General features: G+C 35.6%; 1 protein-coding gene across 2 annotated transcripts in view; it reads left to right on the forward strand.

Moving 5' to 3' along the window:
* SLC19A3 (solute carrier family 19 member 3) overlaps positions 1–23,968 on the forward strand; it is a 44,896-nt gene that overhangs the window by 16,476 nt on the left and 4,452 nt on the right. Inside the window, exons 3-6 of one of the 2 annotated variants that reach the window (XR_007951646.1) lie at positions 6,042–6,876; positions 13,802–13,994; positions 17,819–17,960; positions 22,424–23,043. Coding sequence is in view for 1 of the 2 variants with exons in the window: in XM_051983394.1 (XP_051839354.1) it covers positions 6,042–6,876; positions 13,802–13,994; positions 17,819–17,960; positions 22,424–22,591 (1,338 nt within the window). In the remaining variant the exon portion in view is untranslated. Of the gene's footprint in view, positions 1–6,041; positions 6,877–13,801; positions 13,995–17,818; positions 17,961–22,423; positions 23,963–23,968 lie in introns of those variants that run through there. The other variant, XM_051983394.1, reaches the window with a different exon arrangement.

Consider the following 23,968-nt stretch of genomic DNA (forward strand, 5'->3'; position numbering starts at 1 on the left):
CTACTGTTTTATAAACAGGAAAAGATAAAGAGAAGCATTTCTTTCCTTTAGACCTTAACAACATTTTTAGAAGGAAACAAAGAGAAGTTTAAATTCTTCTCAGGGCCCACAAGAGCTACTGATGATATCTTAACTTCTGCATTGTTTTTAGGTTGCAGAAAATTCCAAAAAAGAAATGCCATGCTTATCTTGTTAGGATGGTGGATCTAGAACTGGGAGGTAGCTTAGAGATAACTTTATCTAGTACAACTCTCTGCCTGTTTTACAGGCGTGGAAATGGAAGCACAGAAAATTTGGTTTGTACAGAGTTGCAGAAATGAAGCCAGGATGCCAACTCTGGATTTCAGCTTTAGTTTAAGCCTTGCAGTGGATTCTAAAATAATAACATAATGATCATGACAATAATGACAATATCTAATATTTCTAAAGTGCCTACTATTTTCTGGGCATTGTCTTAAATGCTTTACAAATATCATTTGTTCCTCACAACAACCCTGAGTGGCAGGTGCTATTATTATCCCCAATTGATAGATGGGAAAACAGAGGCAAATGGTGCTGTTGATTTTTCTAGAATCATATAACTAGTAGATTTCTGGGTCCAAATTTGAATTCAGGTCTTCCTGATTCTAAGTCCACCATTCTATCCACTGTACACTTAGCCACTTCTAGTATATTACCCATTAGGGAGTTACTATTTGGTATTAGGTACTTCAGGTACTTGAAATGATGTCTCTTCTTTATTAACTTTTAAGAGACTCTTAGGACTTGGAAGGAAAAGGAAAAAGTAAACAGACCTGCCACAGGTTTAAACATAGCTAGGACACAAAGTATGTGAACAGATACCACAATGTTAGTAGAAGGAACAAAATGCTCAGAATTGAATGCTGCAAAAAATAGAATGAAGCTTGACACTAAAGGAGAGAAACCTAAAAAGCACAGTCCTTCTGCCCCATCCCCCAAAATGAGGGACTATGGGTATGGAATTTTACAGGTGACTTCCAAACTGTTCACCTTTCTTATTTTCTCTAGAGTAGGAGGAAAACATTGGGAAATGTGCATGAGAGGGAGTAATAGAGATTGAAACTCTGATTTCACATTCTCATTCTCTCTACCAATAATTGCTGTTATTTTCTCTATAATTGAGAGACTTAACTGTGTTGCTTAGAGCACTGAGAAGTTAAGTAATTTGCCCTGGATCACAGTCAATAAATCTGCACTTCACCCCACCTGCTTCTGGATCTATAACTGGATAGCTATCTGTTGGCACAGCTATAATTTCTTATGCAAATCGGGTACCTTAGCTTTTTTTTCATCTCAAGAATCCCTTTGATTGTCTGAAGCCATGGACTGCATCCCAGAATAATATTCTAAATGTATAAAATAAAATACAATACACAGAATTGCAAAGGATCTCAATTTTATAGAAATAGCTATCAATCTATCTATGGCTACATTTTAAAACGTTTACATTCTCCAGGTTAAGAACATTATGCATTTGATATAAAAACCAAAAGGTAACAATGAAAGTTTATCTCTGTATACATATAGCGAGAGAGAGGTATATGTATATATAGATACAGGCACAATTCAATGTAGAAATAGATACATATGTATAGATACATGGATAAATTTCTATATACCTCCAGGTATATATATGTTTATTTGTATATGTATATATATATATATGTGTGTGTGTGTATATCTATGTATGTATATGTATAGATGGATAGATAGATGTATAATGATTAGGGAAAACCAGGATCTATAAAAAGTCTAGAAAATTAGTTTCTACCATAGTAAGTGCAGAAAAGTAAAACTTCCTTCCCACAGAAAACCACATTTATTTTTGTAAAAGATAGCATCTTATTCTTAGAGTGGTACAATCTAAGCTAAGCTGTATCACCATAGGGCAGGTGTTACCCTGCAGGGTGCAGCTTTTACCCTGTGGTTTCCTATTTTTCTATCCTTTGCTCCTAAACAAAGTCTGGATGCTATTTGTCCATTCAAGCAAGATAATTTTGCAGCAATCCAATAAGTACTTATCAAACACCTAGTGTATATTGGGCATAGGGGTAGCTCTGTGTGTAATACAAAAACAAAATTGATATAGTATATGTCCTCAGGAAACTTACATGGGGAGCAGAAGGAACTAATAAGCAGATAATATTTATTGGACAATATGACAGGAAAAACTCCCAGAAAAATCAAGTTTTAAAACATAAAGTTAGCCTCAAAAGAAGTCCTAGTCGATCAAGAAGGCAAAGGTGATGAAGAAATTTCTTCAAAGTATGGGTAACAATGGCCTGTGCAACTAATGCTTTGTTGGTAGATTTGTGAAATGATCCAACCATTCAGGAAAGCAATTTGGAACTATGCCCAAAGGTTGTCAAACTGTGCATACTATTTGATCCACCAGTACTACTATTGGGTCTGTATCCCAAAGAAATCATAAAGGAGGGAAAGAATTAACACATACAAAAATGTTTATAGCAGCTCTTTTTGTGTGGCAAAGAATTGAAAAATGACCATCATTTGGAAGATTGGCTGAATAAGTTATAGTATATGAAAGCAATGGAATATTATTGTTCTATAAAAATGATGAACCAAGATAATTTTAGAAAGATCTGGAAATATTTACATGAACTAATGCTGAATGATATAAGCAGAACTAGGAAAACATTGTATACAGTAACAGTAAGATTATACAATAATCATCTATGACAGTGGTTCAGTGATTCAAGACAATCCCAATAAACTTTGGATGGAAAATGCCATCTGCATCCAGAGAGAGAACTAGAGACTTAATATAAATCAGCACATGTTATTTTCACTTTTTTTTCTTTTTCTTATGTTTTTTTTTTCCTCCCATGGTTTTTTCTTTTTGTTCTGATTTTTCTTTCCCAACATGATTCTTAAGGAAATGTGTTTTTTAAAAAGTCAAGAATTTCAAAAGAACTAATGAAAAAAAGAATCAAATGAAGGTAGCCTACCTATATCAGATCTAAAACTATATTATAAAGCAGCAGTTATCAAAACCATTTGGTACTAGCTAAGAAATAGACTAGTTGATCAGTAGAATACGTTAGGTTCACAGGACAAAATAGTCAATAACGATAGCAATCTTGTGTTTGACAAGCCAAAGACCGCAGCTTTTGGGATAAGAACTCACTATTTGACAAAAACTTCTGGGAAAATTAGAAACCAGTATGGCAGAAACTAGGCATTGATCCACACCTGATGCCATATACCAAGATAAGGTCAAAATTGGTTCATGATCTAGACATAAAGAATGAGATTATAAATAAATTGGAAGAGCATAGTATAGTTTAGCTCTCGGACCTGTGGAGGAGGAAGGAATTTGTGACCAAAGAAGAACTAGAGATCATTATTGATCATAAATAGATACTTTTGATTATATCAAGTTAAAAAGTTTTTGTACAAACAAAACTAATGTAGACAAGATTAGATTGATTTATTGCTTCCCTGGGAAAACATTCAAAGGTTCTGATAAAGGCCTCATTTCCAAATTATATAGAGAATTGACTCAAATTTATAAGAAATCAAGACATTCTCCAAATGGCCAAAGGATATGAACAGACAATTTTCAGATGAAAAAATTGAAATTATTTCTAGTCATATGAAAAGATGCTACAAATCCCTATTGATCAGAGAAATGCAAATTTAAGACAACTCTGAGATACCACTACACACCTCTCAGATTGGCTAGAATGACAGGGAAAGATATTGACAAATGTTGCAGGGGATGTGGGAAAACAGGGACACTGATACATTGTTGGTAGAATTGTGAACAAATCTAACCATTCTGGAGAGCAATTTGGAACTATGCTCAAAAAGTTAACAAACTGTGCATACCCTTTGATCTAGCAGTGTTACTACTGGGCTTATACCCCAAAGAGATCTTAAAGAAGAGAAAGGGACCCACATGTACAAAAATGTTTGTGGCAGCCCTTTTTGTAGTGGCAAGAACCTGAAAACTGAATGGATGGCCCATCAATTGGAGAATGGTTGAATAAATTGTGGTATATAAATGTTATGGAATATTATTGTTCTGTAAGAAATGCCAACAGGATGATTTCAGAGAGGCTTGGAGAGACCTGCATGAACTGATGCTAAGTGAAATGAGTAGAACCAGGAGGTCATTATACACGACAACAACAAAATTATATGATGATCAATTCTGATGGTCGTGGGTCTCTTCAACAATGAGATGAACAAAATAAGTTCCATTTGTTTAGTAATGAAAAGAGTCAGTTACACTCAGAGAGAGAAATATGGGAAATGAGTGTGGACCACAACATAGCATTTCCACTCTTTCAGATGTCGTTTGCTTACATTTTTGTTTTCCTTCTCAGGTTTTTTTCTTTCTAAATCCGATTTTTCTTGTGCAGCAAGATAACTGCATAAATATGTATACACATATTAGATTTAACGTATATTTTAACACTTTTTAAAAAAAGAAATATGCTTTTTTTCCTCTGAGGCAATTATGGTTAAGTGACTTGCCCAGGATCACAAAGCTAGGAAGTGTTAAGTGTCTTGAGCACAGATTTGAACTCAGGTCTTCGCTGCCCTGAAATATGTTTTTTTTTTTTTTTTTTTTAATGAACTAGGGACACCTAAGTGGGTGCAGTGGATAGAGCACCAGGTCCTGAATTCAGAAGGACCTGAGTCCTTCTGGCTTGTAGATGTTTTCAATGTGGAAAAGTTGGATATTTGAGAGCCCAATGTAGATAAGGAGATAGAGTGAAAAAACAGGGTGAGAGAATAAAACCCAAAACCCCATGTCCAAAATGCAACAGAGGCTTTCGCTGGGCCTTGGAATGTAGATTGAGCTAGAGAAATGAGAGGTGGGCCCAGCTCCAAGGTATCAATCAAAAGACAGATGGAGCATGATAGCAGCTGAGGTTACACCCAGAGAGTCTTTTTTTTAAATAACTTTTTATTGACAGACACCCAGAGAATCTTTAGAAATTCAGGACTCTGATGCCATCAACCAACAAAAAAGGAATCAGGATTACCGTTGGGGAGAATACAGGCCTTTTTAACCCAACAGGGCAGTGTCCAGTGCAGATGGCTCCAATGTAATTGTCAGATGATGAGGAAAAATCTCAAAAGTGGTAAATAGAAGGGAATTAGATAGGTTAATCCCAATTGTTTCAGCAAAAAAAAAAAAAAAGTACATGTATAACAAAAAATTATATTGTTTTCACATATAACTGGGGCAAATAAAAAAATGTTTAAATCATAATAATAGCCTGTGCAGAATTACTGAACAGGAAGATGAAAACTATAGGGAACAGAAAACTAGGAAAAAGTCTTTCAATACCAAGAGTTTTCCTTTGATAACCTACCAAATATACCACATATATGGTTACCATGGAAGTCTAACAACTTTTTAAATGGCTCTTGGAAAATCTGTTATCTGCTCCTCTCCTTACTGATAGGGAGAATTCAAAAAATACCAAATCAGATCAGAAATGTTATACTTAGCCAAGTTGTACATTATAGCCTTCAGTGAAGACTAGAACTTTTTTATTTTATTAATTTCAAATAATTTTTCATTTTATTAATCTAAAATAAAACAATATTTGTAAAGTATTTAATATGTTGCTGGCATTTAGTTTATGCATTAAAAATATTTGTTGGTCAGTCATTTCACTTGTAACTAACCCTTGGTGACGCCATTTTGGGGTTTTCCTGGAAAATTACAAAGATGTGTGTACATTTATGTATTTGTATTTGTATATGTCTATATCTATGTCTATGTCTGTACCTATATCTGTGTCTATATCTGTGCCTATGTTTTTGTCAGTCTGCATTTGTGTCTGTCTATATCTGTGTCTATATCTATGTGTTTGTGTCTTTGTGTCTATAGCTATGTCTACATCTATGTCTGTGTTTATATTTTTGTGTGGATAGATCAAAAATATCAGCTAATTATTAGTTCACTGTCTTCCATGTGCTTGAGAACCTTTGAGTTACCTCATTGTCATGTTATGCATTTCTTCTGAATCCCACAGGTCTCCAATCATATGTTTCCAGTTTGGACTTACTCTTATTTGGTGCTGCTATTCCCTGTGTTTGTGCTGACTGATTATCTTCGGTATAAGCCCATCATCATCTTACAAGGAATTAGCTATCTGATTACCTGGTTGTTGCTTTTATTTGCCCAAGGATTATTAGCCATGCAAATTGTGGAATTTTTCTATGGGTTGGTCACAGCCACGGAGGTAGCTTATTACTCCTACATTTACAGTGTGGTCAGTGTGGAACACTACCAGAAAGTAACAAGTTACTGTAGAAGTATCACGCTAGTGGCGTACACTGCCGCTTCTGTGCTGGCACAGCTTTTGGTCTCCCTGGCACACGTATCTTACTTTTATCTCAATGTTATAACCATAGCTTCTGTGTCATTGGCATTTGTTTTCACATTTTTCCTGCCAATGCCCCAGAAAAGCATGTTCTTCCATAAAAAGGTGGAAGAAGGAAGTCCTCAAGAGTCATCAGACAAATATGTCACAGCACTAGAGGTGCCTGATAATGAAAACACATCATTCAGCCAAGAAAACGGCACCACTTCAGAATCATTGGCCAGATCAGAAAGACAGCAACAAAGCCAGTCAACTAACCATCAACAAAGAAACCTGGTGCTGAGAGTATTTCTACAATGCTGGCAAGACTTGAAGGAGTGCTACTTGAGCAAACATCTTCTTATTTGGTCCATTTGGTGGGCTTCTTCCACAGCCGGCTATAACCAAGTATTAAACTATATCCAGCTTCTGTGGGACCACAAGGCACCATCTCAAACCTCTGATGTTTACAATGGAGCCGTAGAAGCTATTTCAACATTTGGAGGTGGGTAGACAAAGCTGAAACTTCCTTTTTTTATACTTACAGTCAATTAACAAACAATAACAATGCCAATCATTGGAGATATAAAGGAATCTAGGTAATCCAGTGGTTAGAATGTTCAACCTGCCCGTTTCCTGAACTGTAAAAAATGGGGATAATAATAGCAGCTACCTCTCAGAGTTGTTGTGAGGATTTGTAAAGTGCTGACACAGTGCCTAGTACCTAGTGGGAATGACATAAACATTAGCTATAAATAGCTACATAAAGACAAAAATTAAATGGCTCCTATATACAATGTGCTATTATTTATACTATATTGACTGTTTCAAGATATTGATGCTTATAAGTTGACCAAAGAAGAAAGGGAGGAAAGGAGGTAGGAAGGAAGGAAAGATGGAAGGAAGGAAGGAAGGAAGGAAGGAAGGAAGGAAGGAAGGAGGGAGGGAGGGAAAAAAGAAAGGAGGGAAAGGAGGAAGAAAAGAGGGAAGGAAGGAAATTGTTACTATTATTATTCCCATATTATAGTTCAAGAAATTGAGGCAGACTGCACCCTGTCCACTGGATCACATAACTACCTAAATAAACAATAAGAGCAATTGTCAGCATGTATTGCTAGAGAATATCCTTATCAGAAGTTTTCTATACCAATGAAATCAGAGGTTTAGGCCCAGATAGATAGATAGATGGATGAATAAAAATAAATAAGCTAACATTCATAATAGAGGTCCAACGTTTACAATGTTTTCTGTGCACCACTTAATTCTGGGGGATAGTGTTAAGAATTATCCTCCTTTTGTAGATAAAAATACTGAAGCTCAGTGAAGTAACAGGGCTTTCCCATAGTTGTATTGCGAAGTGGCAAAATCATGAATTAAACTCAGATTTCCTGATTTCTAATTTCAACTTTTTGGTTTTGTTTGCTGTTTTTCTTATCAACAAGATCTTGAAGGGAAAAAAAAAAGCCTCCTTAACAAAGAGTACTATTTAAAAGACTTGGATGCAGAATGGAGCATAATTCCTAAGGGATATATTAATTTTTCAATGAACTTTTAAGGGAACTAAAAAACTCAAAGAATTGACTCTGCTTCCAAATTCTTATTGAGTCATTAAGGATTTGATTTATATGGCACTTCCTCTTTTGTGATCTCAATGTGCTGGACAACATATTTCCAAAGATATGCCCTTCTTAGCACTTAACTGAGGAGGAAGAGAAAAGGGTATGGATTTGGAAGAGCTTTCATTTCTGACCAAAATTAAATCAGAAAATCTCAGGGATTTTAAGAACCTTGGAGATCTAATCCATATTTGTAAAGAAACGCCTTCTCTAAAACAAGACAGACCCTCAACAAATAATATTTCTTCCTGAGCTTGAATCCCTTTAGTAATGTAGGAAAGTAGAAAGGAGTAAGCATTTATATTTAGCACTTAACTATGTAGTAGGCACTGTGCTAAGTACTTTAGAAATATTACCTCATTTGGCCCTCGCAATAATCCTGCTTGAGAGGTACAAATAGTATTCCTATTTCCTAGAGGAGGATACTGAGGCAGGCAGAGATTTAAGTGGCTTGCCCAGAATTGCACAGCTAGTAAACATCTGAAACTAGGTTTGAATTCAGATCTTTCTGATTCCAAGACCATTTGCTTTGGGTTGAATTTGCTTTTGTTTGTAGGCATCTACATAAATACTCCCTGACTGTTCACTCCCATTTCTATTCCCCCATCTTGATTTTCCCATCACTTAGCTTATTTTTATATACTGAAGCCACATTGCCGATGCTGGTTTTCCTAATGAAGAACTGTCTCCTTCCATGTGTGTATTCTACTTTGGGACATCTTCATTTTCTAGAAATCCTTCCTTATATTAAGCCTAAATTTATTGCCATTTCTGTCCATAATTCTTAGTATTGCTCTCCAGGACCAACTAACATAATAAATCTACTCATCCCCGTGTTTGATCTCCTGGCTTCCTTTAAGACTCCACTCACTGTAGCAGACCTTTCCCAGTCCCTGTCCCCAGCTGCTAATGCCTTACCTTTTCAGATTACCTTCCATCTATTCTGTATATATCTTCAATCAATAAATAAGCATTTATTAAGCACCTACTGTGTGACAAAAATTGTGCTATCTTGTATATACCTAATTATTTACATGTTGTTTCTCCCATAGAAATGAAAGCTTCCTGAGAGTAAGGAATCTTTTTGTTTGTCTTTGTACACTCAGTGTTTAACCCAGTGCCTGGCACACAGTTGTTATTAACTGACTAACTTTTCCTCTTGATAGCCATTCAGATGTTAAAAAAAAAAAATAAGCTTTTAGGGAGTCTGCCAATAAATTCCTGCTGTTTCCTTATACATAATATTCTGAAGATCTCAGACCACAAGTATTTAGAACCCTGAGTTTTGTATTTCCTGCTTGGATGAATATGTTCCTTGAGGAAATAATGCATGGAGCCAGTCGTATCATTATGCATCTGCCCCCCCCCCAAAAAAAAAAAAACACTTTCAATCACAGCACAAAGCATCCTCTGCACCTTGTTCTCTCATCCAAGTGGATGAGAACATTCAGTTGATTTCAAGCCTCCTTCACCTATTGTACCTATCCTTAAACGATAGCTGGTCACACTTATCACATCCTGAAATCTTTGCATATCGGCAAGACTCCACTCCATACCCCCTTCTACCTGAGTCCCATTCCCACCTCCCTCATCCTTCTCACTCCAAAGTTTCATCTTAACTCCACTCAGTTCTTCCACTATGCCCCATGGAATGCTTATTCCAGATCCTCAGGTCAGTCCCCTTCCTTCCTCAATGAGCTTTATATTTATTTACATAAATATATTTATATTTATATCCAACTTACAATTTTTCTCTCCTCCTCAACTTCTGCTTTCATACTTCAACATACATATTGATTCCTCCTCAAATATCCAAATCAGTTTCTCAAACTACTCACCTCCTATGAACTACTCCACTCCACGTCATCTACATACAAAAGTCATACCATTAATGCTGCCCTCATCCACATTGCTGATGCTGGTTTTCCTGATGAAGAACTGCCTATTTCCATATGTATATTCTACTTTTGGACATCTCCTGTTTCTAGAAAGCCCTTTCTTACATCAAGCCTAAATCTGTTGCCATTTCTATCCATAATTCTTTGTACACCTCCATGTTCAAGAATTCTGAAATCCCCTTCTCTGACCATAAATGTTTGGCTCTTCATCTCTACCTCTGCCTTCTATTATAAAACTCTGCTCTTTATCTGCACTGTGACCCCTCAGTTCTCTTCTAGGCTATGTCCCCTATCTTAGAGGCTCCTCTTCTAAATGTCTCGATTCTGTGGTGAACTATTTCAACTCTGTACTGTCCTCCTCTCTAGAATCTCTAGTACTCTTATATTGCCAATTATACTTAGCCAAACCTCATCATTCCCTCAGTTTGTCACCTTTGTGCCTCCACACAAGCTTCTGAAAGAAGATGGAGAAAATCGTGTGACCATTCTGAGTCCATTACAAATTTATGTTACACATCTTTAAATGAGCCTTCACTGCTGCTAGGTAATCCTATAACACCTTTCTTATCAACTCATCAATCCGCTTTCCATAGCTGCCATTCCAGACTTTTGACTTCCTTGTCAAACTTCTCATGGCTTCCCATCCTCCCTCTCTGTGAGCTGAGAACCTTGTCTTATCTTTTATGGGAAAAAAAATTGAGATCGCCCACTGTGAACTGCATCTTCTCCCCTCTTTATCTCCATTCTCAGGTGCCTTCTGCTCTTTCTCCTCCTTCACCCCTGTTTCATATAATGGAGTAGCCTTAACCTTATCGAGGTGATCATCTTTACCTGTTCAAGGATTCCCATTCCATCCTGTTTCCTTCAACAAGTTAACCCCCCTGTCCTTCCCTTATCACTTGTTTTCAATTTCTCTCTTCTGGCTCACTTACTGCTCTCTACAAACATACCCATGTCTCCTCCATCCTGAAAAGTTCTTCATTTGATCTCTCCATCTCAGCAGACTATAGTTTTGTATCTCTTCTGCCCTTTATAGCAAAACCACTGGAAAAAACATCTGCAATGTCCCTCTCTCTTCTTTCTCTTTTCTCACTCCCTTTTTAAAGAGATGTGGCTATCCCCCAGGCCTAGAATCTCCCTCCTCACTTGCCTCTTCTCTTAGGCTTCAAGCTAAAATTCCAGCCTTCTGCAAGAGATCTTTCCCAATTTTCTTAGTACTTTGCCTTCTAGATTACCAGCAATTTGTCCATGTATTTATCTTGTTTGAATATAATTGTTTGTCTCCCTCATTATTTCTGTGAGCTACACATGAGAGTAGGGATTGGTTGTTTCAGGGTTTGGGTTTTGGGGGTTTGGTTTTGTTTTGTTTTTGTTTGGTTCCCTAGATATCAGACCTGGCACATGGGAAGTACTTAATAAATACTAGTTGACTAATCTGACTTTGGAAGTTAACTCAACAATAGAGACGTTTGTTTTCCTAATTGAAAATCAAAGGAGACTTTGAAGATATTTTTCTAGGAAGTCACATGGTTCCACACCCATGTCCTTATTGAAATTTTCAGGAAATCCACTGTCAAGTTCATTTTCTTTCTTCTTGGAGAATCTGGTTTGAGCCTTAGATGTAGAAAACTGTTCTTTCTGGTTGCTTCATTTGAGCCCATTTCCTTTCCTTTTGATTTTCTGTACCTGTTTCTGGACAGAAGCCATATATCCATTTTTCCCCCAGACATTAACCTATGTTTAAACAGGGTCAGAATTTCATATAATCATAAAAACCTGTCGCTAAAGGTTCCCAGTTTCTAAATGTTTTCATTTCTTTGTATAGAAAAGAATTCTATTTTCAATTTTCAAAGCAAACTGTGCAATATGCATATGTATACTTATGGGTGTCTCTGTTTTTAAGAGCATATGCTGGTTTTTCCAGTAGAATGTAAGCTTATTCAGGTCAGGAACTTTCTTCTTTTGCCTTTATCCCTGAGCATTTGGCACCATGACTAGGTACTTAATAAATGCTTTTTGATTGATTGGCAGACCTAAGATAGCATAAAAATTGGAACACATCTATCACCGACCGAGCAGAAGACTAATAATAATTTTATCTAACACCCTAATGATACCCACAGTCCTGGAAAACGGTGTCAGGTGTCAGATGTCAGTAACTGTGGTTACTGAAAATGAAAGGGAGAGAGAAAGTATAGAGGAGATGTTGTACTTGTAAGGAACCTAGGGAGAGGGGAGGGAGGAAATGCTTTGAAGCTTAAGTATAACAAAAGGGCATTTTAGATCCAGCTAGAACTAGCTTGGCAGACCTGATTATTAAATTTTCAGCATGAATGTTTGCATCTCAGAAATCAGCACAGTCTATAAATCGGGGCTTGATTTATTGTTTAATCAATGTCTAGACTTAAGAAAGTGATGAAGAAAATATTAGTAGTACAAATTAAAGTATGAAAATGTGTCCTGTCACATTTTTTTCAGAGCTGCTTGTTAAACATTTACCAGCACATTGTAGACATCCACAGTCTTTGCCGAAAATATAGAAAAATTAAAGTTCTTAATTTTCTCCAAAAAAGGGAAAAAATATGATAAATTCTCCCTGGAAGAAGGAAAGGACTGAATGGAATAATAAAAAGTAGAACAAGCATGTCACCGGGAGAGTAGGTGACCTGAATTTTTTGTTCTCATTTTCGTCATGTGAGCAGTGGCAGTCCTAGACTCAAATAATATCACTTTCCAACCTCAATATACCCTGGAACAAAACTTCAAAAGGAACATTTCATTTTTGACAAGAAAAATATTTAGGAATTTGTCAAACCAAAATCTCAAAGGGATTTTCCCTTTATAACAGTCTGGTTCTACATTCCTAATTTCATAATATGCATTGTATTGTTTTATAATGCTACATTTGATAAATTATACAGTAAGAAGTGTCAATAGTTGATATGAATTCAAAAAAGCAAACTGCTCCAGGATTATGAAAACAGTAACACTTGTAAAAGTAAGCAAGGTTACATGAGATTTCATTTGTGAAAAATAAATCATAATTTTTCCCCAATCTGTGGAATACATAGGGTAGATGTTCCACAAAAAGGGAAAATGGAGAATATCCTGAGCTATACTTGGTATGAGATCAGAAAGACTGCAAACAGTACAAAATGGAATTCACCCACTCAAAGTCCCACATCCCAAACGAATACAAGTGTCTTCCCTTTTCCACTCCTACCCTAGAACTCATCCAGCACCTAATATGGTTTCTAGAGTATAAAACTGACCGTGCTTTAGCGTTCCAAGTCATACCAAGATTTTTTTTCTTTTTGTTTATTTGGTTTTATATATAAAAGAATTGCTAACATTATCTGAACTTGGGTCAATTTGACCAGTAAGGCTATTTTTGGGTCTCTCACATATCTGACCAAAGTACCTTATTGGGAAAGTTAAAATCCAAGAGGAGAAGAGACAAACAAAACAAAAATTTTCTTTTAATAAAAAGGGACATAGCAGGCATCGTTCCATATCTAGAATGTAATCCCTCCTTACCTTCATCTCATAGCATCTCTCTAGACTTTACAAGCATAGCTTAGCTGTCACCTCCTCCAGGAAGCCTTACCTAATTCTCCTCATTGTTAGTATTCTAGGCCATTGGAAAGTGCAGAATTCAGAATCATATTAATTGGCTTTAAATATTACCTCTTCACCTATTATTCTTTGCCTATATGACCTGGGACCTGGGACCAGCCACTCTCTTAACATTCCTTGACTTCATCTATAAATTAAGAATTTACCCAAACTTTCTTTGACCCTTCCAATAGTAGAATTATGATTTTATAATCCATGAATTATTAAACATGATTTCTGATTTTTTTTTTTCAAATAGATGTTCCACAAATAATCTTTTTTTTTTTTTTTTTTTTTGCAGGTGCAGTGGCAGCTTTTGGGGTGGGATATGTGAAAATCAACTGGAATCTTTTGGGAGAGTTGGCTTTAGGAATCTTTTCAGCCATAGATGCTGGATCACTATTCCTCATGCATTTCACCAGCAACATCTGGGTGTGTTATGCTGCCTTTTTGATTTTCAAATCAAGTTACATGCTTCTCATAACCATCACAGTGTAAGTATTACTGTGTATTCCTCTCAAAATTGTTTGTAATTTTAAAAACCACCCTTCTCATCTTCGGATAGCTGCACCATTTTAGCCACTGAGTTTTGAATGCTTCTTTGTTTTCTTGTCAAAAACAAGGTAACAATTTACTTCCTATTTTTTCTAAATTTTGCTGAGGTTGATGAAACTAGGAAAAGGTCATTCGTGCTAAACAATAGGTTTGGTAAGGATGTTATCAGGTTTTGATTTGATTTTGTTTTGTCTTGCAAATTATTATAAGAGGATGTGATTCCATTGTGGGCTCACTGCTAAGGTTTCTTTCCATCTTGATCTCTTGTTGGGCAATCCTAGCATAAATACCTCTCTGTGAAACCAGTTTTAGAAATGTTCCCAGGAAAGTGAAATAAAGATACCCTGTAGAGACCTAGATACAGAGATTATGGAAAGATCAAAATCCCACAGATGTTTTTGAAGGCCCATCCTGAATCATAAAGAAAGTCAAAATATGCTATCAGGAAATCATTAAAAGAGTTACAGAAGATGAATACTCCATAATGTGAGGAAAAAACACCTGAAGGGATGAAGCATTCATTGCTCACAACTTCCTATTTGGTAACTGATTCGAGATAAAATAATAAACTGAGAATGAATAGCATCCTGGCTCTACAACTCATTGATTTGGTAATGTTGGAGGGAGTTGGATACACCCTTCTAGCTCAGAACCTATAATCCAATTACCTTCCCATGATCTTCTCTGGGAAATAAAGTAACATCAGCCCTTGTTCACTTTCTCCAGAACTGCAAGGTCTATTCCAAAGCTATGTGGATGATGGAACCCTCATTTAAGCTTCTGCAGAAAAGACAGAATCAGACTCCCATTTCTGTAAAATCTTTCATAAGCTTTATCTCTGAAACTTGAGGTTTCCTCAGCCTCTAATCCAATAATCACGGAACCCAACTGAAGAATAAAAGAAAGAGAGTATATCCGTGCTTGCTTCTGGCATTATTCAGTTCTTTGAATGAAATTATGAATGGAAATTTATTAAATGCTTACCATGGCTATATGGTAGGAATCTAAATAATTCAGGTGCTTCTTAACTAAAGCTTTAGTGCTGTGGACTTTTCTGGCAGTCTAAATTCTATGAAAAACATCCATTTAGAGCCCAGTTTCTTAAATTGTGGTCACCACCCCATTTTGGGTCTTGTAACTGAATGTGGGGGTCACAGAATTATTATCATCAGTAAATGTTTGATTTGTATACCTGTGTTATATACCTATACACTTGGGATCATGTAAAAATTTCTTAGGCAAAAAGAAATCGCAAGTGGAAAAAGTTTGAGCCCCGATATAAAATATGAGCTCATTCCCCAAACATTATATAGGAGGTAAACTATTATTATAAGATCACAAATTAGAATCACACGCATTCTCAAAGGTCATCTAGTTTCCATATGGTTTCCAAAATGGTTGAACTGATTCATTGCTTGACCAATAGGAGATAAACATGTCAGCCAACTGGGTAGACATGAAATGAAACTGAAAGGGTTGCTTTCACATTTCTCATAGTGTTGATGATTATTGATTGAGGAATTGCTCTTGGTCTCATGGGGCATGTTGGTAGCACAATGGATAGAGCCTGAACTCAAGCCTGAGTTCAAATCTAGTCTTAGTCACTTGCCAAATCCAAATGTGTGATCCTAGCCAAGTCACTTAATTCCTATTTACCTCAGTTACTCATCTGTAAAAATGAGTTAGAGAAGGAAATGACAAATGATTACAGTTTCCTTGCCAAGAAAATCCCAAATAGGGTCATAAGGAGTTGAAAATGAATGAACAACAAAAACATCTTGATCTTATAAATTCAAGAAACATGCCCATCTATTTCGGATGTCTGACTTTTATCAGTGATTTTCCAATAATCAATCTTATACAAAAATTCAAACATGACTTTAGTTTGTAAATTCAAGGTTTCCTTACCCATGCAACTTAGAGCATTGAAAATTATCCAAGTGTTTGTTCCATATTTAGAGTTAACTACTGCACAGAGCCTGTATGTTAGTACAAAAGTTCTGGTCAAGGTTATGGCATTCTTTCCCATTATATTCCTAACACCCCCCCCCCACACACACACATAGGAGGGAGCCAAATTAACAATCCTCCAAGGAACAGTATGATAGTAAGGGATTTCATTTATTTAAAAAGAAAGAGAAAAAAAAAAAAGCTGGTCACTTCAGTGCCTGTCTACTGATTAAGTATTCATAAACCTCTACCTTTATAGATCTTGTCTAAATCTGACAAAGTTTAAATGTCTAAACATTTGTACAATATGAACCAAAATCCACAAGGGACAATATGCAAGCCAAGAGAGTAACTTGTTTGTTTGAACCCCAATCTCTAAAAAGCCATTCTAATAATTGTTAATCAAGTATTAAAAAAACTAGAAAATGTAAGTAGAGTGAACATATCTGATAGAATAGATAGAATACCGGATGTGGAATTCAAAAGATTTGAGTTCAGATCTTAGCTCTGGCACTTAATGCATGATTGAACAAATCACTACAATTCCCTACCTAGCTACAATCTACATCATTGAAGGTGCTTCCACCCTTAAAGCTATTCATGATAACAAATCATAGTTTCTCCTTGTTTGATAGGACATCTGTGAGTGAGACTTCATTTTTGTGTTCTGAATTCTGTGATTTTTCATTGGGATTATGTACTCTGGTTCAATTGTATACTTCCTGTATGGTTTGATTTTTTTGCTGTTTTTGTTAATTTGAGATTACAGTTACTTCAGTCAACAAACATTAATATAGCTCCTTTATTTATCTGAGTAAAAAGCAAAGAAAATATGACATTTTTTTCCCCAAGGAGCTTACAATCTACTAACATTGTTGGACTTAAATATAAATAGAATAAATATTAGAATGGGAAAAATGCTTGTATTATTATCAATAAAAGACTGATATCCAAATACATGGGGAATTAAGATGGATATTCAACACCAAGAGCTATTTCTCACTAGGTAAGTAACAAAAGAATAGGAAAAATTTTCAAAAGAGATTTTGAATATATGAATGATCTTTGTTTTCAGGAAGACTCCTCTGAACAATATATAATCTATAACTTAGTAAATAAGTTGTAAAGTAAAGAGAAATTAAATGACTTGTGTCCTAGAGGGATTTTGAACCACAATATGTCCTGTGTTACTAGTTCTTAGTTTTGAATATTTTTATTTATTTATTTTTTGGGGGGAGGCTGGTTCTCCCTTTCTTGCCCAGGCTTGAAGCACAGTGGCTACTCATAGCCCAAATTCATTACTGAACACAATGGGAACTTTGACGTGCCCTGCTTCTGACTTGGGTTAGTTTGTCCTTCTTTATGCAATTTAATAGACCCCCATTCCCAAGGGTTCTCTCTTGATCACAGAAGAGTAAATAGCTTTAGCACTACTATAGTTCAGAACTTCCAAGCTCAGGAGATCTACTAGAATCGGCTTCCCCAGGAGCTAGGATTTCAGGCATGTGCCACCATATTGGACCAAAGATAAGGATTAAGGCTTTAACAGCTCATCCAATTTCCCCCCTCTTTTCTACTCCCACTCTTAATTTTTCCTTCACCTTACTTTTCATTGTTTCTGGAAAAAGATGACTAAAATTAAGATAGACCTCCCCATTAGGCTAATGATTTATCTCCCCCAAAGGCCATATGTATAAGATCAACAATGAAATCTGGGTCCATTTTTGGCTCTTACCCTTTTTGTATTTTAATAATATATGGACAATGGTATTTTGATAGTAGTGACATTTATTGACCATTTATATTATGTTAGATTTCAGATTGCAATGAACCTCAACATGGAGCGCTATGCTTTAGTTTTTGGAGTCAATACCTTCTTGGCCTTGGTAATTCAGACTATAATGACATTAATTATAGTTGATTCCAGAGGTCTGAATCTATCCATCAGCATTCAGGTAAGTTTCCTTGAACAAGTTCTCCTGGGTACCAATGGCAGATAGAGTGTTGGACTTGGGATTGGGAATGCTGGAGATGGAATCCTGCCTCCTAGCTGTGGGGAGAGTCAAGTGAATTAAAATATTAAAGCCCTTTTGCAGACCTTAGAGAACTTTTAAAATGCTAACTACTCTTAATGATAAACTAAATGGAACAATAGGGTCTTTGCCCCACCACATGAAATCCAGAGGGTACCCACTGCAAAGTCTCAGAGAAAGCTTCCTCCCTGTGATGGCTCCATCTTCAAGCTCTGGTCTCATTCTCTCATCACAGCCATATAGCAAAGTCAGAAAAAATGCAAACTTCCAGGCTTTCTCAGGGTAATTTTCCCCTACTATAGCCACACCTATTTTATCTTCAGTTATTAAAAGGGAATAAAAAGGGGGCAGCTAGCTAGTGTGGTGCGTAGAGCATCAGCCCTGAAGTCAGGAGGACTTCAGACACTTAATACTTCATATCTGTGTGACCCTGGGCAAATCACTTAACCCCAACTGCCTCAGGAAAAAAAGCAAATAAAAATGACTAGTTACAACTCTTACATTTCATAAGAATCCCTTAAAAAGCATACATTTATAGCTTTAGAAATCAAGATCATCATAGAAAGATGGGGAGTATAAAGTCCTTATCCTATTAAATTTTTTTTAACTTATTTTATTTTTAATTTATGGAATAAAACAAGAATTTTCATGTGTGTGTGTGTGTATTTTAAAGAGAGAAAAGCAAGAAGTAATTTAGTGGAGATCTTGAACTCATTAGATCCTTACAGGAATTGTATCTTCACTGAAGGCAGAACAAAAGGAAAAGGTTTTACTTAGGCTTCAATGAATGAATTTTAGTTTATGTATATACAAGGTCTTCCAAAAGAAGCTTTTAGAAAACCTTATACTTATATTTTTTTTATCTTTGTTTGCATGACTCTTTATTGAATGTGATTTTTACTATATTGTGATATGAATTTAATATTTCTGCTTTTTTTTTTTTTTTTTTTTTTACCAAATATCTGGTCGATTTTTGTGAAGGTGCTATGTATAGCTAATAAAAAGTTATGTTCCTTTCTATTAACATTCAATTCAGGAAGTCATTCATCTCCTTAAGTTCTTTCTTGTTTATTTTTTGGTTAAATTTATCTAGTAAATATCTCTGAGAGGAAAAAGTTGAGACTCCTCATGATATAGTTTTGTTATTTTCTCCTGTAGCTCATGTACTTTTCCTTTAAGAATTTGTAGTCTATGCCATTTGGTGCACATATGTTTAGTATTGATATTATATTATTGCTTTTTGTATGTCCAATAGATATTTCATATTCAACACATCCAAAACAGAAGTCATTATCTTTTCTCCCAAAGTCCCCTCTTCCAACCTTCCTATTAATGTCCTTCTAGTCACTCCAGTTTGCAAAACTGATATCATCCTTGACTTGTCATTTTTACTCGTCCTATCAGGGATGGTGATGAATATTTGCTTAATCTTGTTTTTTTTTTTCCCCCTTTTTCCACAAAATGTCTTAGATATTTTCCTTTCTTTCTGCTCTCATGTCCAGTTCAGAACTTCATCACCTTTCACTTGACTAATGCAGTACTCTTCTACTTGGTTTCCATTACTTTCAGAATCAAATATAATTTGGCACAACCTAGTCCTTTGCATATTTTTCCAGCCTTATTCTATTTCATCCATTCCATAAAGTAACCATATGTTCCTCACACAGAATGCTCCATCTCCTCCCCTGCCTCATCCTCTATCTGGAATATTTTCCCCATTTCTGCCTCATATTATTCCTATATCTCTTCAAGACTCAACTCAAATGCTACCTTCAGCAAAAGATCTTTCCTGGTTCTCTTATTTGCTTGTGCCTTCTTCTTTAGAGTTATTTTTCATTTATCTAGTATGTTTCTTTAATACAGCCATTTATGTATTTGTCTCTGCCATTTGAATGCAAGTTCCTTGGAGGCAGGGACTGCTTTTGCTTTTGCTTTTTTATTCTAATTCCAATACTTAGTGCCTAGCAATGTTTATGGACTGAATGGGAGATCCACTGGCATTTGGCAGGCATCTTATTCTCTGTTATCCTATCAGTCTTACCAATACCCCCAGCTCAGATTTCACTCTCAGTACTCTGCTTTTAGCTTTTCTCTCAAAATAAAGTGAGAATTCCAAATTAAAAAATGAAAACAAAAATGAGGTGACAAAAAAAAAATGATAAATTGTGGCAAAGTGTTTCTTTGACATGAGAACAACAGCTGCTCCCAATTTGGATGGTCCTCTGAGGGTAATGTAGACGGGTGCTCTCTGTGACATCCCTAGTCCCACTTGGCATCAAACCTTTTCACTCAGTCTTTAGTAACGAAGCCAAATGAGCCTTGAGTTGCAGAGTCTATTAGATTAGTCATCCAATGATGGATATTTTTGTTTTTATGTTAAACCAGATAAAAGCAAAATGCATGAAAATGAGAAAATAATTCCTAAGAGATGCTATCTATAGAAAGATATAATGTACTCGATGCATGGAATAACAGAATGCTTTTCTTTTTTAAATAAATAATGTGTAATTCAATCATGGATTGGATACTCCATCACACATTTTTCTTTTCTTTTTTTTTTTTAATGGAAACCAGCTCTTTTTATTCTTTATATGATTTTAGCTAATACCTTTACTTGACTGGTCCTGTTTCCTCAAATACAAAATTAGGAATTGTATTGAACCAAGTGACCTTGAAGTCACTGAAATCTTGTCCTAAACTATTAATCACAAACATTGATTTTTTTTTAATGGGATTTAAAAAGTGATGTGCTGGTAAATGTTTAACAGTGAGTTCTCTGGGGGAAAAAATGCACAGCCTTTTAAGTTTAATCTGCACTATTAACATTTTTTCCATCATTAAGTTTAAACAATCTACAAAACAATAAATCATGCCATTATTTGTAGCAGTTGTGGATCTCCAAGATATTAATGTTCTCACTGGAAATTTAACCACTGACTCTCCTGAGCTGCTTTAAATTGGTTCTAGCTCACTCCTAGGTTTAAGGAAATTACTAGAATTCCCTATACTGACAAGGTATTGAATAGCAAACTTGTTAATTTACACATTCAAATATTCACATAAGTATATATTATATACTATAAGTAAGTATCTTCAGTGGGGAATTTATTTTTCCCCTTAATCAAAAAACCAACCTGATAAGCGTTCTCCTATGCCCAAAACTCCATTTTTCTCTGGGCACTTACCCCAGACATGGTAAGAGATCAAATCTAGGAACTGGAAGTATTAGGAGCAACACAGTTCATTTTTATTACTTCAAGTGGTCTATAACCACATAATCTGAGGGTAATCATTCAACTGGGCAAGATTTCAGTTAGTGAAATTAATATTAAAAAACAGTGATGCAGGAGTGGGGAGGCCAGGGAGGATGTTTTGGACAAAAGAAAAAAAAACTACTTTCACTTTCTACATATTTGGCTTGGATTTCAAAGGAGGGGGAAAGTGAGCTTTGGATCTGGAATCAGGCCATCTAGGTTCAAATACACTTCTGCTTTTTTTCCTTTTTGTCTTTAGCTAAATTCCCTCAACTCCAAAAATAGGTATTTGAAATAAATAATTTCCAAGGTTCTTTTCCTCTGTAACTTTCTATTAAATCCAATGAATGCAGATAGGAATTTTATATTCAGTAATATAATGTCCTACCAATGAAAAAACTTACTCTGTGATATTTTTTTCCTCCAGTGTAGTGATAACTTACACTTAGCTCTTTTAGCTGTCAATGTACTCACAGAGCAACAGGTTGAGTTAAGAAACAAAATCATATAGGCTTTGGAGATGGAGGTTCTCATTGGCATTTAAAGTCCTTAACAATCTGTTTCTTTTCTACTTTTCTATTTTTATTACCCTTTATTCACCATCCACATACTCTATGCTGCAGCTAAATCTGGTATTCCTCACACATGAAACTCCATCTCCCAATTTTGGGCTTTTTTCACTGTTATTTATCCTTGGAAGCCCCTCCCACCTCAATTCTATGTCATGGCTCCTTGGCTTTCTTCAAGACTTAGGTTAAATCCTAAATTCTCTAGGTAATTTTCTCTAGTTCCTTTTGCTGCTAATTCTTTTCCAATTGTGCTATCTGTATCTTCTATATACATTATAATTTACATGCTATCTCACTAATAAAATTTGATTTCCTTGAGGTTAGGAACTCTGTTTTTGCCATTTTTTAAATCCCTTATACTTAACATAATGGCTTATAGTAAACATTTAACAGTTGCTTATTGAGTAGCCAAATATATTATTTTAACCGTGCTTTGAAAAAAATCTCATATGTGACCTAACCAAACCATCTAACCAAACCAAAAGCATCATTATGCTTCAGCAGGGTAAAGCACTGGCAATATGTATGTGTGCGACTGACTAAATCTTGTTTGTTTTTCCAGTTCCTAATTTATGGAAGCTACTTCTTAGTCATCGCTGGAATTTTCTTAGTGAGAAGCATTTATATAATCTATTTCGCCAAATGCAAAAAAAGGGAAATAGATACTGTGGCCAATCCAAACTCAAATGAAGCAACACCAGAGGAATGTATCGAATCAACACAGCTTTAGCTCTGCCCACATCGGTCTGTTTTTTTGCAAAAAATTATTTTGACTGAAAATTTTTGAAAACTGGTTGATCACCATGAATCAAAAGATATGAAGTGACTAGATTCTGGTGAGCCTTTTCTAAACTACCATTTGTCTCAGTCCCACTGGACCAGGTCTTTATTTGGCCCCAGATCAAATTGGGTGCTCCTAAGAGATTCAGCTGATTAATCCATCCTTTCTACATGGACTCAGTGAAGAACAGAGATCTCCCAATCCCCAATGCAGCACTCACAAGCTACGGGGTCAGGACAACTAAAGCTTTTTGACAACCTAAGGAGCTGATGTGAGCATTCTTTCTGTCTTCATAAATTTCTAAATGGACCAGCCAGAATTTCCTCCCAACAGATGTCTAATTTTGCCAAAACAAACAACTCCCATGAAAATGTTCATCATTGCCTCATTCTTCCTCCCCGGTAATTAAGCACACTCTTTGCACTACTTGTAATTCTCCTGGAAAATCTATGTCATCTATGTTAGTGTCTAAAGGAGACCCCACTAAACCCTGAAATGTTGCTCAGAAACTATCACTCCAAACAGTTGTTCCTTATCTATCAAATTATGTTGTCAAGAAACTAAAGCACTGGGACAGATTTCAGAAACTCCTCAGGATGCTAGTTCTGGCCCTGATCTCAGCATCCAGTGTGACCTATAAACCTCAGTTACATTCTTTTTCATTTGACAGGGAGTATATTATTATCTCGTTGTTATCATTTTTTAAAAAGAAAGGACCTACTGGAAAAGATTTCTGAAATCTCTTTATTCTGCTCTCTTTCCAGAGAGGGAGATTTCCAAAAATCTTCTTCAGTGGGTCTTTTGACTATTATTTATTAAATGAACTTCATTATCAAATGTCTGTTGGTGTTAAATAAATGTTTTTTTTTATTGTGAAAAAGTTCTGTCTAATCATCTGTGGGTAATTTTTATTGATCATTAGTGCTTATTCCTGAAAAGCCAGCATGACAAATTAAATGGGAAATTTCTAAAACAGCGTGTAACTGTGAAAAGAGAGATTCCAATGGTAACTTTAATGTCGAATTATCCCTCCTGCTCACCCCAAAAATGAACCCAATAGTCAGGATGATGATTAGGCAGTTTGCAAATACAAAAATCTACTATTCTTTAATAAAGGATTTATAAAGTCAAAAGCTATCTACCTCCAGAGAAAGAACTGATTTAAAAAAAAAAAAAAGGAAAAGAAGTACAGCTAGTATGATTTTATATACATTATAAGGCTGCATTAAATTGTGGCCTTGTCTAGTGCAATGTGGTGGGTAGGAGGCAGAAGTAAAATTTTTAATTAAAAATATTTTTGCTTAATTAATTTTTTTTTTAAATTTC

The sequence above is a fragment of the Antechinus flavipes genome, chromosome 3, assembly GCF_016432865.1.
Source record: "Antechinus flavipes isolate AdamAnt ecotype Samford, QLD, Australia chromosome 3, AdamAnt_v2, whole genome shotgun sequence".
NCBI classification, from domain to species: domain Eukaryota; kingdom Metazoa; phylum Chordata; class Mammalia; order Dasyuromorphia; family Dasyuridae; genus Antechinus; species Antechinus flavipes.